Below are 15,146 nucleotides of genomic sequence, written 5' to 3'. Positions count from 1 at the left end.
CTCCATTAATCTGTGTATCGCCACAAGGCTACAACTTACCAACAAAGTTTCGGTATATCTTTCTCTAATGGAAGCTCCATGGCTTCCCATTCACTCCACCTTCTTTCTCCTAGCATTCAGTTGAGTTTTCCCCTCCTATTTCTATTATGCTCTGTGCAGGCCCAAGACGGTTTCTTTATTAACCAGTTGTATCACAGCATACAGAGGGGAATCCCACATCACCTACCCTTTTCTGCTTAAACAAAAAGAAAGGTTTTAACTTTAATATGGTAAAATTACATATAACAAAACAGGTATCAAGTAAGATTACAGTTACAATATTTATTTATATCTACTTTATCTTTTATCATAACTAAGGAAAACTGTAACTATATATTCTTCAACTCCATCAAAGACCTGAGATGGGAAATAATATTACTTGAGTAAGCAGGAAGTGCAATCAAGTAACTTCCAAAATGTGCAACAAATGACAGAGACAACTGGCTACCTGGGCAATCACCCTAAGTCTCATTTGCAACATTGGAGCAACCAACTTTGGCTAAGGCCTAGAGTAACTGACAGACCATTTTCAGAGGCAGAAAATTTTTCAAAACCATCTTACTCTGTCTTGGCAGGATTTGACAGTCTTTTTCTTGTATCCTGCTTGTCCTGTCTGGACATCATGCATTTTGTCAGTGGTCGATGCATGGTCAGTTCCTTGCTTGAAGGCCAGTTTTGCCAGGAAGAAAACAAGCTCCTAGGGGAGTGTGTTTGGGGAGCCAGAATCTAACTCAAGAAAATACATTGTTACTTCAGTCCCTTGTTCTACAGGAACCAACACTGTTACATTATTTCCATTTAGTAAAATCTAGCTTAAGTTTGTATCCTTTTTGCTTCTGATGTAATTTCAAACTGTGACACACCATATTGACAAGATCACCAAATCCTAAAACTGTACCAACAATTTCTTTATCGCTCCTCATGACAGTGTCAATTCTTAATCCTATACTCTTGTCTTTAAGGTCTAGCGGCAGGGGCTGAGACAGGTTTGTGGTCCTGTTAGCCGCTGTGGCCAATCAGGAAGAATGTTTTGCTTAAAACAAGCATGTAGTGCTTCTTTCCAGACGTGGCCACTGTGAGGGGTCTGGACTGCATGCCAGCTGGTGAATGACACAGACCTGTGAATCCTTGTCCTATCCATCTTGCAGCAAGCCTGAATGAGGCTAATCTGACATGTTCGACTGCAGGGATACAAGCAATTCTTCTCAAGATGGCCAGTGTTTGTTCAAACCCCAGAACCTCTGATAAGGGCAAGAACTGACTACCCTCTGAGCCTGGATCACCTCTCCTGCTTTCACACTAGGTGGCGCTAGGAAGCAAAGTTTCTTTCAATTCAAAGGCAGATAAAGTCAAAGGATTTATGAGATTGGTGAGAGAGGGTGGGGGCAACTTCAGATGAGGGAGTCCCTGCAAACGTCTGGGGTCTTGCATTGCTCTATGACTAATGGCTAATAGATTCATTTCCATTCATTAAAATGAGCCTAATGAGTCAAAGGTCAGAGGTTAAGTGTAGATATTTATTTTACATCTCCCCAGAAAAGTCACATGATTGGTCAATAAATATTTGAGAATACAGAAAAGAAACTACACACAAGATGTAAATATAAACTATGTATAAAAATGTATATAATCAAGTGTTGCTAAAACATTATTTGATTATTTAAAATCAGGAAATTTAATTTTACTTCTTGTTTCTTTTCTTGTCTCATCTAAACTGTCCAAGTTATAATGATGCTACGAAGTAGATGTAGCAAGTGCATGGTTTTCAGACTTCTGGGACCACACCTTAATAAAACAGACTAAGATGTATAAATCCAAGCATGAAGTTTTGAGATAAATTAATCACCTGTTCTTGCAGTGTTTTCATACTGCAGCAACACAGCTTGAAATTATTTTAATGTATTTCTTGAATAACATATCATATATGTTCTAGCTCCAATCTATTGACTAAGAATTTTTGGGTGGAAAATGTTTTAGATGATAAAATAACGGGGTTGTTCTACAGTAAAATGACAAGCAAAAACACTCATTGGTAACAATAATACTTATTCACTGGCAAAGAGAAAGCCTCGCTAACAAGTAGTGCTGATAAACTGGACACCTGTGTATAGAAGAACGATCCTCTCCTCTCACCCTGCTGAGCTCTCAACTCCAAATGCACCAAAGACATCGACACAACACTCAAAACCCTGGATCTGTGAGAGGGAAAGAGGGGGAAACACTTCCTGATGCAAGCACAGGGAAGGCCTCTCTGACAAGGGTTCTAGTCATTAAGAAAATGGGACAAATTAACAAATGGGACCATTTGAAATTAAAAGGTTATAATATGGGACTCACTTATGTTGGTATGTAAAAGTCACACTGCCACTGGGGTCATGCCAATCTGGATGGCCTGTGGTGCCACCAGGGTCATGGTGACATTGAGCCCAGGCTGTGTCCTTGGCTCTACTGCAGCCAGGGACTGGGATGATATCCACGGCTCCTGCTACCACTAAAGGCCATGCAATACCCGGGGTCTGGGCCATTCCCTGAGGCCAGATGGGGATCTGAGGATCATGCTCCTGCCAGGGTCACATACAGATCTGAATGGCCTTCGATGCCATGAGGTGACTTGGTGACATCCAGGCCCAGGCTGCAGCTGAGGGCCACTTCTGGATCTGTGGTCCTAACACAGTTGGGGTCTGAGATATCCCTGGCCTGTGGTGCCACCAAAGGTCACACAGATATCAGGAGTCTAGGCCATATCCTGTGGCCACGTTGGTGCCTGAGACCATGCTGCCACTAGGGCAATGGCTGCTGCCAAGGGCCATGTCTGGGTTCATGGCCCTACTGTAGCCAGAGTTGACGCCCATGGCTCCTGATACCGCCGAAGGCCATGTTGATGCCAGGGGTCTGGGCAGTCACCTGTTGGTGTCCGAGAGCTACTCTGCTGCAGGGGCCATGCCGATCTGAGTGGACTGTGCTGCCACCTGTGGCCATGGTGATGTCGGAACCCAGACTGCTGTTGGGGACCATGACTGGGTCCGTGGTCCTATCACAGTTGGGGGTCCCCGGTGTCTATGGCCCATGATGCCCCTGTGGTCACACAGATGCCTATGGTCCAGGCTGCATTCTGCGGCCATGTTGGTATCCAAGGGCCATGCTGCAACCAGGACTATGCAAGTCTGTTTGGCCCACAAGCTTCACCAGGCCACGGTATCATCCAGGCTTGGGCTACTGCTGTGGGCCATGTCTGGGTTCATGGTCCAACAGCAGCCAGGGTCCAGGCTGATGTCCATGACTCAAGTTACCACAGGGGGTCATAGAAACCATGCATGTTGAGATCAAAGGGCAGTGCTGAGCCAGTCCTGCCCCTCACTGGCCCCGGGATAGGTGTCCCTGCCCCCTTGCTGTACACTGCAGCAGGGGTGCTGACCAACCCCCGACAGACACACTCAGGAGAGATTACCACAAACCTCACCACAGGCATGGGAGAGCTGGCCCTGAGGACAAGGGCTTAGGAGAGCTGGCTCTGCCCCTTGCCTAAGAGGGTGAACCCAGTGGCCCAGACCAACCAACTCGGCTATACCACCCAGACCCACATCCTGGGCCTTGGGTTGCCTCACACTAACAACTGCCCCATCAGGGACCGACTGGAGGGTGCTAAAGGACCGGTCCTATGGAGCAGCAGGATCTCTATGACTCAGGGCAACAGGGGATATCCTAGATGTGTTTCAATGCCCCCAGTGATGATGGTGTGGCGGAGGCCTTGAACCAGACCAAGGACTCATTGCAATGAACATTCTGCTGGTGGGGATGGTTGGACAGAAGGATATACTGAGTGGCACACCACAGCTTCCTATGCTGCTCAGATAAATGAAGAGGTGTTGAAAAGATGGCGGAGCAGCCCAGATTTGTTTTGTTTTTGATTAATTTTGAGGGGCAAGCTACTCAGGTGTAAAGTAGATATAAAGGGACTGGAGACAGAGTTCAAAACCAGCCTGGTCTATAGAGAGACTTTCAGAACAGCTAGGGCTACACAGTGAAACTCTGTCTCAGAAAATCAAGGAAGAAGAGGGGGAGGAGGAGAAGAGAAAAAGAAAGTCTGTGCTGTTGGGTGATAACAATGTCAAGAAAGAGAATGATGAGGAAAAATTCTAGAAGGGAAGTGTTGCTTCAGAAAGCAGGTAGTAAGTTTCTGACCAGTGGGAAGTCATTCAAAAAGAATAGAGATGCTCCAGGGAGTATAGGGGCCACAGAAATTGGATTTGATTTGATTCTTTGTTGTTGCTGTTGTTTGTTTGTTTGTTTTATTTGAACTTTTGGTTTTTTTTTTTTTTTGGTTTTGGTTTTCCTTCTTTTTCTTTGCACAGGGGGATATCATCTGGGGGTACTCTGGGAGGAAAGGGAATAAGTATGATCAGGGTGCATTATGTAAAATTCCTAAATAATCAGTGAAAATATTATGTTGAAAAAGAAATGATTCTATGAAGACGCTTTAAAATGTGTGTGTGTGTGTGAGTGTGTGTGTGCGCGCGCGCGTATGTGTGTGGGCATGCATGCCCCACACACATGCGTGTACAGAGATGCCTGTGAAGCCAAAAGAAGGCATCCAATCCCAGAGCTGGAGTTATAGATGTTAATGGACCACTTTTCGTTGATGCTGAGGACCAAATTCCAGTCCTCCGCATGAGCAACAAAGCAGACTCACCACTGAGAAATCTCCCCAAGCCCATTCAAGAAGTTTCACGAAAACTTAGTAGTATGATGTCTTTTATAATGCAAAGTGATTTTTAATTAAATCTTTGAGAATTTCAAAAAAAAAAAAAAAGAATAGAGAAGCCAGTGCAAAGGTCCTGGGGTGAGCAAGTTCCTGGTGTGTTCAAAGAATACAAAGGCAGAGCAGACGGTCCACAGCAGAGTGAGCGAGGAGCATAAACAGCGACATAGTGTCAGAAAGGGGCAGGGTAGGATGGAGTAGGTCAGGTAGAGCCTTGTGACCCACTGAAAGGAACCAGTATTTCACCCAGAGTGAGATGAAAATAGGAAGGTTTGAGCTAAGAGGTGACTTAACTAACTTAGATATTAGATGTGTAATTCTGGATTCCAGACTGAGACCAAAAACATCAGCATGGAAAGTTAGGAAGCAGGGGAAGAGATACCAGATGCTGGCTATACCAGCAGTCTCCTTGGGCACAGTGAGAAGGTCAGATTACAGATGTGTTTACAAGCCAGTGTCACGGCTGCAGCAATGGCTCAGTGGGTAAAGCAGTCGCTATGCAAGCATGAGGACCTGTGCTCTGACCCACAGCATCCTCACAGATGCCTGCTGGGCGTGGCTACAGGCTTGTGATCCCAGAGCTCGGAGGAGGGAACAGGGCGTACCCACGCTGGATGACTAACTAGTTAGATTAGCCAAATCCATAAACTCGCAGCTGAGGGCAAGACTCTGCCTCAGTAAATGAACTGGAGAGCAAGCAAGGACTGTAGCCCTACCAAACCAATGAGCCCACACTCATGCAAGCAAGCACTCACCACACACCTGAAAAAGGATGGTGTCAGAGGGAAATAAAGACTTGGGGAAAGTTCATGGCAAATAGAAAAAAAAAAAAAAAAGCCCAGTGGGACTAGAGAGATCATGCTGAAGTTAAGGGCACTTGCTGCTCTTCCAGAGGACCTGAGTTCACTAGCTGCCACCCATAACTCCAGCCCCAGGGGACCTTACACCCTCTTCCAGCTCTCAAATGCACCCACACACATAGCAGACACACAGACTCACACACATACAAATAGAATAAAAATAAAATTGTTAGAAGAGAGAGGAGACCCAGTGTTTGAGGCCGCAAGAGCTATTTGCTGAAATGAATAACCAGTGGGTGAGGCATTAGAGGGCAGAGAGAGAAAGGGGAGGGGAAATCTAGAGTAATCAGACACTGCTTGGCAAACCCTGACATCCTGCATATTAAATGGGCAAACTGCAGCTCTGGGAAGTGAATTCTAAACTCAGGGAGTTGGAACCTCAGCAAGCCTGGATAAACCTCCTGAGCTGGATCCTCCAACCCAGGGCTCATCAAAACTCTAGAAATTTCTAGTGGCATTCCATGAGAGAAAACAAGTTAAGCGAAGTCATTCTCAGCCTGAAAGCCCAGAGATCTGAGAATCTGCCAAAAGACAGAGATCATCTGCGCAGACTCCTGATGTCTGGCTTTGTGGCGAGGAACCAGGGTCACTTTCACTTTCGAAGGATGTGTTTACTGAGGTCTCTGCAATCCACACAGCTGTCTTAGCCTGGGACACACGGCAGTGGGGCACCACAGAAGAGCAAGGTGAGTTGTGGGGCTCCAAACCAAGAGAAGTGAAGAAAGTTTTTCCCTGGCCAGACTCTACTAGGTGGGTGCTGTGGCAGACAGGAGGCACCATCCTGAGAACCAGGGTTGGGCCCCTGTGTGGACTCCGAAGCCCAGCTCAAGTGGGTGTTAGGCTGCTGGGTGCTCCCTTATGCCCCACGTGCCTGCATCTGCCACAGCCTATCCAGGACCCTCCCCTCGCCTGTCTTCACTGCTCTTTCGTTTTCCCCTGGGTGATTTGTCCTTCCTGCCAGAAAGCTGACTCTGAATTATTATCTCCGAGTGACGTCCTGGACCAGGAGGTTACTAAAGAGAACTTCAAAGGGGCTAGCCTGGACTCACCTGTGACCTCTGAGTGCCACTGTGGCTGTCCCTCGCCACCTCACCTTCTGTCAAGGCTGTAGCTGAAAGACTGACCTCATTAGTGTGGGTCCCAGGAAAAAGAAAAAGGTGGGAACCACAAAACAGTGGGTGTCACCCCCATGCCATTCCTCCATCTCTCTGCCATCATATCCACTCTTCCTGCTATCCTCTCTCTAACCTTCTAAACCCTCATTCTTCCACCCTCCCCCATCCTTTTCTACCTTCATTCTTCCATTCGCTAATCCTCCAGGCTGTCCATCCTCAGGTCCGTATCCTCCCATTCCTCCACCTGTCAATATCCCACCACCCATCCTTCATTCCTCTGAGTCCCTCACCCTCTCATCTCCTTTCCTTCTATCCTTACATCTTTCAGCTCCTCCCACCTCCCAGGCCCCATCCTCCTCCTCGCTGCCACCTGCCACTCTACCTGACTAGACCTGGGCCCTTCCCTTCATCCTCATGATCAGATCTACAGTGCATCCTCGTGTCTTCTTCTTCCTATAACTTCCTGCCACTCCTTTTCCCTTTCTACCTCCTAACACCATCTAAACACAGATAATTTAGACTTTTAAACCTGGGGTCTGACTGCTGAATAGAGTTCACCGGGCCCGGAAACATCACCCCAGTGAGAGCCTTCCCTTGCAGGTGGTAAAGGCCAAGGCACTGGGAGACCACTGTGTCCCATTCCCAGGACAGACATGTCTGACAGAACCCAGCAACGCTTAAGCTACTACTTGGAGCAACTGAGTAAAGAACAGCTGAAAACGTTCCAGCATCAGCTGCTAAAAGAAACAGCTTGGCCAGAGGCCAGTGGCACAAAGGTAGCCTCAGGCCTGGTGGCTCAGTATGGGAATCACCAGGCCTGGAACATGGCCCTCCACACCTGGGAAAAGATGGGCATGACGCAGCTTTTCAGCCAGGCCCAGCAAGGGAAGGACCTGACACTGAGTGAGTACACCAAGGACCCCAACCTTCCCCTCACTAACCCTATCCCTATCACTATCCATCGCCATCACCAGCCCTCCTGTCAAGTCTCAGTAGGGGCAAGCTAACCTCCCGTCAAAAGAGCTCACAGACTCCATCCTTGGCTGGAACTAGAAGTCTTGCTGGAATCTCTTAGTGAACCCATGAGCTCCACACCTCCTCCTACTCAAATACATTCTCAGGACCCCATGTAGTCTTAACGGGCACTGGGAAGGAGCACTCTGGAGCAGCAGCAGGGAGAAGCTGGCATTCAGAAGGACACTGAAAGGGGTGAAGATGGAGGTGAAGCCAGCTCCCAAGAGGAACACTTGTGTACCATAGCTATTTGCTAGTGACTTGGGAGCTAGACAAAGACAGGTGCCAGTCATGGCATCACTACCCTGGGTAAGTCATTTCACTGCCTTCTGCCTCTGTGTCTCCGTGTGGAAAAGAGGAGAGTAAATACCTGCTTTCCCGAGATCTCTGAGCTAAATGATGATCCACATCAAACAGAGTTTAACAACAATAAATGATCTGTATGTACAAGTGCCTTTGATTGCTGCTATTGTTTAATTATTGTTTGCAACCCTGAAAGGCAGAAAACCATAGCTACAAATGAAGGAGTTAAAGATCAGAGAGGACCAGTGATTCACCTAGAGAAGGCAGAACCAGGGCAGGTGCATGAACTTCATGGCCCCAGATTAGGACCGTATCCCTGCAACACCAGTGAGAGCATTGTTCCACAGAGTCTGTGAAAGGGCGTATGGAGGTTTAGCACGTAGAACCTCAGTGTCTCTCCTGGACTCCTGCCTCTTCCTGATAAACACCCAACCATCTCTCATTCCCACAGCCCATGATCCCTCATTCCTCAGTTTCCCGAGCACATCTAACGTGGAGTTCTCCAGCCAGCTCGCTTCTGCAGGGTTGAGGCCAGACTATCAATCTTCATCTGACCAGATGTCCATAAAGAAAACTCTTGTAAAAAAACGTACCAAGTTCAAGTGCAGAACGAGAGGTGAGCTGGGCTAAGAGCCCTGCGTGGGTCTGTGAGACAGCAGAACATCTCCCGCTGTGGGAGCCTGGGGTGGGGGGCTGCAAAAGAAGCAGCCAGAATTCAGAAGTGGGAGGAATAAGGTAGAAATGATCTTTCTGGGCTCTGTGGTGCTGAAATTGCTCTTGTCAGATGGGTTTATTTTAGTCTCATTAACCTCAACCCAAACCCTTGTTTCTTCCTTATTTCAATGCTGCATTTAACATCACTCATGCTTCTTCCCCTTCTCGGCACAGTCCACACCCTTGCCTCTTCCTCCTCTCACCTCATCAAAGCAGTCGCCTGTGCCAGAGCAGAAGGGTTAGAGAGACAAGGTCACTGGTCCAAACTCACGAGCTCTCATCAGCAAAGCCAAGGCTGGGATCTAGAACAATCCTGCGTGGGAAAGTGATTTCTTCCCCCAACGCGCTATTGCTGGTAGAAGTCCAGCCCTCTTCCTCTCTTTCTCTTTCCCTTCAGGCCCGTTCTTACCCCCAACACACACCCAGTTCTGGCAATGGTTGACCCAAGATCACACTCCATTGCCCTCAGGTGTTACCACTTCCTGTGTGATGTGGAACAAGTCAGTAGTGCACCACTGTCTCTCATTTCTGTCCTTTTGTTAAAGCTACCTGGAGAGAATAAGACCACTACCACAGTATTTGAGCCAAATTTGAAGCAAGCTTTATCAAATATTGGCCAGGACAATGGATACTGGTCAGGTTTATACCTGGGACTCTCAAAGAATGACAGTGAAATACGTTAGTTAGAAACTTAGAAAGGCGGGGGCTGGAGAGATGGCTCAGTGGTTAAGAGCACTGGCTGCTCTTCCAGAGGTCCTGAGTTCAATTCCCAGCACCCACATGGTGGCTCACAACCATCTGTGATGAGATCTGGTGCCCTCTTCTGGCATGTGGGAATACATGGAGGCAGAATGTTGTATACATGATAAATAAACTCTTTTTAAAAAAAAAAAAAAGAAAGAAAAGAAAAGAAACTTAGAAAGGCAACACCTGTAAGGCTACATATTTCCTACCTTTATCCAATCAGGGGCAAGGATACATCCTGATGTACTTCCTGCCTGCATTCCACCCACCTATGTGTGATCAAGCTCATCGGTTAGGGTTAGGGTTGGGGTTAGGCAACCATAATTGTTTACAGAAGTGAAAACACATGGCTTATTTTTTGAAAACAATCTTTTTTTCATTTCACATAGCAATCCCATTTCCCACTCCCTTCCCTTCTCCCATCCACTCCACCTTCCCCCCACCCCCTATCCACTCCTCAAGAGGGAAAGGCACATTGCTTTGAGGAAGGACCGAGGCCCTCCCTACTATATCTAGATTGAGCAAGGTATCCATCCAGAGAGAATGGGTTCCAAAAAATCAGTACAAGCAGTAGGGATAAATCCTGGTGCCAGTGCCAGTGACCCTGCAGTCTGCCCCAGCCATACAACTGTCAACCACATTCAGAGTATCTAGTTTGGTCCTATGCTGGGTCCTTCCCTATCCGGCTGGAGTTGGAGAGCTCCCATTAGCTCAGACACACTGTCTCAGTGGGTGTCCCCACTGTGGTCTTGCTCATATTCTTACTCCTTCCACTCTTCAACTGGATTTTGGGAGCTTAGCCCAGTGCTCTGCTGCGGGTCTCTGCCTCTGCTTTTGTCAGTTGCTGCACAAAGGTTCTATAGTGATGCCATCACTGTGGGTTGTTATTTTACATTCACAGAACTTAGGTCCATGGGCAAGTGGGGCTTACAGTTAGAGGCATTTTTGCTTTATAGATTTCTTAAGCACAGTCAATTAAACTTTTTTTTAAAAAAAAAAAAAAAGCTTAACCATCACACTTTGAACTGTGAAGCCTAAAAAAAAAAAAATGCCCAAATTATGCTGGGTATGGGGACACACATATTTAATCCCATCACTTGAAAGGCAGAGGAAGATCAATCTCTGTGAGTTCAAGACCAGCCTGGTCTACATAGCAAGTTCCAGGATAGACAGGGCTACATAATGATGCCCCCACCCCATTTTTAAAAATGTTTAAATTTATTTGGTTGTTGGCTAAATGAATGGGTGAATGAACGAACAACTCACTGTTACTTTATGTCCTTTCTTTCCCTTGCTTACTTAGAAACTGCAATAAAAACATGCCAGAACCAGAGAAGAGAGAGCCCTTGCCATACACGGTCCTGGGAAACTGAAGGTTTCCACCAAAAATACACACAGCTGCTACTGTTACAAAAATCTTGCCCCAGGGGCCAGAGGTCCACAGTGAGAGAAGGAGGGCACCAGGACATTAAAGACAGAGGACATCTGATTGCCATCCAAGACTTATTTGACCCAAGCCCAGGTAGCCAGAAGAAGCCTCAGTTAGTCATATTAGAAGGGGCTGCTGGCATTGGGAAGTCAATGCTGGCCAGGCAGGTGAGGAGAGCATGGGGGGAAGGCCGGCTCTACAGGGATCGCTTCCGGCATGTCTTCTACTTCAGCTGCAGGGAGCTGGCACAGTGTGAGCAACTGAGTCTGGCTGAGCTCATAGCAAAATACGAGAATGTCCACAAGGATCTCATAGAGGAGATCCTGTCTCACTCTAAGAAGCTGCTCTTCATCCTGGATGGCATAGATGAGCCAGCCTGGGTCTTGCAGAAACCTAAATTCTATCGGCACTGGAGTCAGTCACAGCCAGTGCACACACTGCTGGGAAGTTTGCTGGGGAAATCCTTACTTCCTAAGGCTTCCTTGTTGCTCACAGCTCGGACCACAGAACTACAGACACTCATTCCTTCCTTGGAGCAGCCACGATGGGTGGAGGTCCTGGGCTTCTCTGAGTCTGGACGGAAGAAATATTTCTACACATACTTTGCAAAGGAAAGAGAAGCAATTACAGCTTTTGCCTTGGTTGAATCAAACCCAGTGCTCTTGACCCTGTGCCTGGTGCCCTGGGTGTCCTGGATAGTCTGCACCTGCCTGAAACAGCAGATGGTGCTTGGGGGAGACCTCTCACTGACCTCACAGACAACCACAGCCCTCTGCCTGAAATACCTTTCCCAGACTCTCCCCGCTCAGTCCCTGGGGGCCCGGCTCAGAGGGCTCTGCTCACTGGCTGCTGAAGGGATCTGCAGAAAAAAGAGTCTGTTCAGTGTTAAGGACCTCAGGAAACAGAAGGTACCTGGGTCTGTCATCTCCACTTTGATGACCACGGGTGTCCTTCAGAGGCAGCCTAATTCTACCACCTACAGCTTTGCCCACCTGTGTCTCCAGGAGTTCTTTGCAGCGATGTCCTGTGTCTTGAGCTACGAAGAGGACAGCTGTGAAAACTTTAAAGCCGTAGAAAAGCTGACAGAAGTCCATGGAAGACTTGACCTGGTTGAGGCGCCCACCATGCGCTTCCTGTGTGGCCTTTTGAGTGACCAGGCAATGGATGAGATGAGGAACATTGTCACCTGCTGGCTGCCTCTGGAGAGGAGGTGGGAGCTACTGAAGAGGGTCCTGGAGGAAGCCCACCTCCAACACTCGTATTCGCTTGGATTGCTCCACTGTCTGTATGAGATTCAGGATGCGGAGCTCCTGACACGGGCAATGCACAGTTTTCAAGGAGCAAGGGTTCATGTCCAGACAGATATGGTGCATCCAGGACTCCAGGCAGATGTGAAGCACCTGGTGATCCAGACAGATGTGGACCTTATGGTGGTCGCTTTCTGCATTAAGTTCTGCCACCAGGTGAAGGCACTTCAGCTGGATGGGGGTGGACGGCAAGGACAAGTGCTGAGGGGCCCCAGGCTGGTTCTGTGAGTATCTACACATGCCCCTCCCTCCACCTTCGCATGAGGCCACACATTCTGAGCATCAGGAACACTCTCAGAGGGTATAGAAAACAAGTCTCTAGGGACACCTAGCCGCCAATCTGACCACCTGTCTAATTCACCTATGATCCTCCATGCCTGATTGTTGATGGGGCCTTGAACTGCTGTCTTCCCCTCTGACTATGTAAGGACCCATCTTCTCTGCTGCACAGGCTCATTGTTATGCTGACCTTCACGTTGTCTGGACCCTCCAGCAGCATCAGAGGGCCCACAGCTTCTATTCCCCCCCCTTAACACGCTTTGTCTCTGAGAAACTGCTCATCCAGCTTCAGCAGGCAATATATTTCTCCCCCAAGACAATGACCTTGGTCCTAAGATCTTCCCCATCAGTGTGTGTGTGTGTGTGTGTGTGTGTGTGTGGCACTATGGCCCTCAGTACTCATCCTAAATAGTCCCTATCCACCCTCTAATCCTAGCAGCATGGTGGATGTCCCTTTCCAGGTCCCATGCCTCCGTAGTGAATATTCAATATCAGTACTCAGTATCAGTGGTTACTCAATATCGGATGCCCCTTGAGTCATTCCAAAAATATTCATTAAGCATTTATTTTATGACAGGCCCAATCACAAAAAAAAAGAAAAGAAAATACAACTGCTACCCTAAAGACCTCACAACTTGGGAGAAAAAGCAGTCCTGTACTCTAATTGCCATCTGGCATGACACCTGCCATGGTCACCCACAAACAAGGCACCACAAAAGAGAATGTTGACACAAGTGGGCCAGAAAGGGGAAGCGTCTCAGAGGAATAATGATTTGGGTTTGGGTTTGTTTTCAGTCTTCTGTTTCCACATTTTCAAGCTTCTTCTCATGATAAAACCCACATTCCAGCTGGACTTGCCGGCATAGGCTTGTCATTCCATTACTTGGGAGGCCAAAGCTAGAAAATTGCTGGAATTTAGAAGTTTGAGACTTTAGAATTTAGACTTTTGAATTCAGAAGTTGAGAAGTTGAGCAACAGAGGGAAAAAAAAACTCACCTTAGAAATAAAATATTGATTTAAATGTAGCAGAGTGAGTATTAGAGAACAGGAAAGTGGTGAGGAGAGGAGAAGAAGAAATGGGTTAAAGAGAATAAATGCAATCAAAGAATACTTATATAACACATGCACATATATACGCATGAAGGTGGCTCAGTGAAATGACTCTCATTTTTATTTGATTATTGTCTTAGTAATGGTTGTTGTTGAAGTTTTCTGTCCTTCCCAGTTCCCGCAATCATTAAGTCTCAAAGAAATCATACAGAGGTCTACATTAGTTGTAAACTGATTGGCCCATTAGCTCAGGCTTCTTATTAACTCTTAAAACTTATACTAGCCCATTATTCTATGTTGACTGGGGTTTCTGTCCTGTCCAGTTCCCACAGTTGTTAAGTCCCAAAGAAATCACACAGAGGTCTACATTAGTTATAAACTGATTGGGTCAGTATCTCAGGCTTCTTATTAACTCTTACAACTTACATTAGCTCATTATTCTTATCTGTGTTAGCCACATAGCTTAGTACCTTTTTCAGCAAGGCAGGCACATCTTGCTTGGTCTGTGGCTGGGCCAGGACTGTGGGAAGAGCTTCCTTCTTCCCAGAATTCTCCTGTTCTCATTGACCTGCCTCTGCTTCCTGTCTGGATGTCCCGCCTATACTTCCTGTCTGGCTACTGGCCACAGAAGATGTGGAGTCCCCAGGGAATGGAGGTGGGGTGGGAGAAGCAGATATGCTTAAGTCTGGAGAGACTAGCAAGGAGGACAGGAAGAATACTAAAAGCTTTCAACACTGGATCCCTGTTGAAAGCATTTCTGTGGGTCACTGCTGACATAAAGACGTGGGGCTAAGCTAGAATGGAAGGCTTGGAAGTCTGTGGGAAAGAGATAAGGGATCTAGGATCAGCACCAAGAAGTGGGGTCCCCAGGGAATGGAGGTGGGATGGGAAGAGGGGCTTCTGCAGGCAGGATGGCAAGTAAGTACACTATAATATCTTGTTATCCTCATGAGTCTTCCGAGTAGCAGGGACCCCTGTGGTTCAGGCTTTTGCAACTAAGTAGACTGAGTTAGGCACAGCTTGGTGTGCAGGCAGCTGTCTAGTTACCTCTGCATGGCTCTCTACCCTGCTCAGGTGGTGGGATGAATTAACCTCGGTAACAAATTGGAACACACTAGGTCAAAGAGTTAACTGAAATATTGAACTAGAGAACAGAAATAGCTGAAGTGTGGGATAAACCTTGAGTAACTGAAGCCTGCAACTAATAAGCTTGATAGAGAAGTATGTAAAAATCGAGAAATTAATCAAACAGGGTTATACAGGGCAGAGTCTACTCCAACACTCCCAGAATTCTCTCCTACTCAGACTGCAGACATTCTCTCCCAATACATTCCCTTTGTTCTCTCCATGGAACTTCTCTGTGGTCTTCTATTCTTGGAAGGGGATGGGGTCCATGTAAACCAACATAGTCATCATGTTTATGACCATACTCAGCATTTCATCACAGAATCTCCCACAACCACCTCTCCAGAACGTTCCACTTCCCATCTCCAGCTTATCTTTATGGCCACTATGACTCTAGAATTCTATACC

General features: G+C 47.1%; 1 protein-coding gene and 1 pseudogene across 2 annotated transcripts in view; one reads left to right on the top strand and one right to left on the bottom strand.

Annotated features, from left to right (window-relative positions):
* Positions 1-736: 736 nt before the first annotated feature.
* On the bottom strand, positions 737-3,054 carry LOC130877020 (U6 snRNA-associated Sm-like protein LSm5; annotated as a pseudogene).
* A 3,224-nt stretch (positions 3,055-6,278) lies between these two features.
* The window catches only part of Nlrp1 (NLR family pyrin domain containing 1), a 30,562-nt gene continuing 21,694 nt past the window's right edge, over positions 6,279-15,146 (top strand). Inside the window, exons 1-4 of one of the 2 annotated variants that reach the window (XM_057776450.1) lie at positions 6,279-6,344; positions 7,374-7,676; positions 8,542-8,706; positions 10,852-12,508. In XM_057776450.1, the coding sequence (XP_057632433.1) occupies positions 7,427-7,676; positions 8,542-8,706; positions 10,852-12,508 (2,072 nt within the window). In that variant the 5' untranslated portion in view covers positions 6,279-6,344; positions 7,374-7,426. Of the gene's footprint in view, positions 6,345-6,767; positions 6,816-7,373; positions 7,677-8,541; positions 8,707-10,851; positions 12,509-15,146 lie in introns of those variants that run through there. The other variant, XM_057776451.1, reaches the window with a different exon arrangement.

This window comes from Chionomys nivalis, chromosome 7, assembly GCF_950005125.1.
Source record: "Chionomys nivalis chromosome 7, mChiNiv1.1, whole genome shotgun sequence".
Lineage (NCBI taxonomy): Eukaryota > Metazoa > Chordata > Mammalia > Rodentia > Cricetidae > Chionomys > Chionomys nivalis.
Note: the sequence above shows the minus strand (reverse complement) of the source record. Positions and strands in the feature narration are given on the sequence as shown.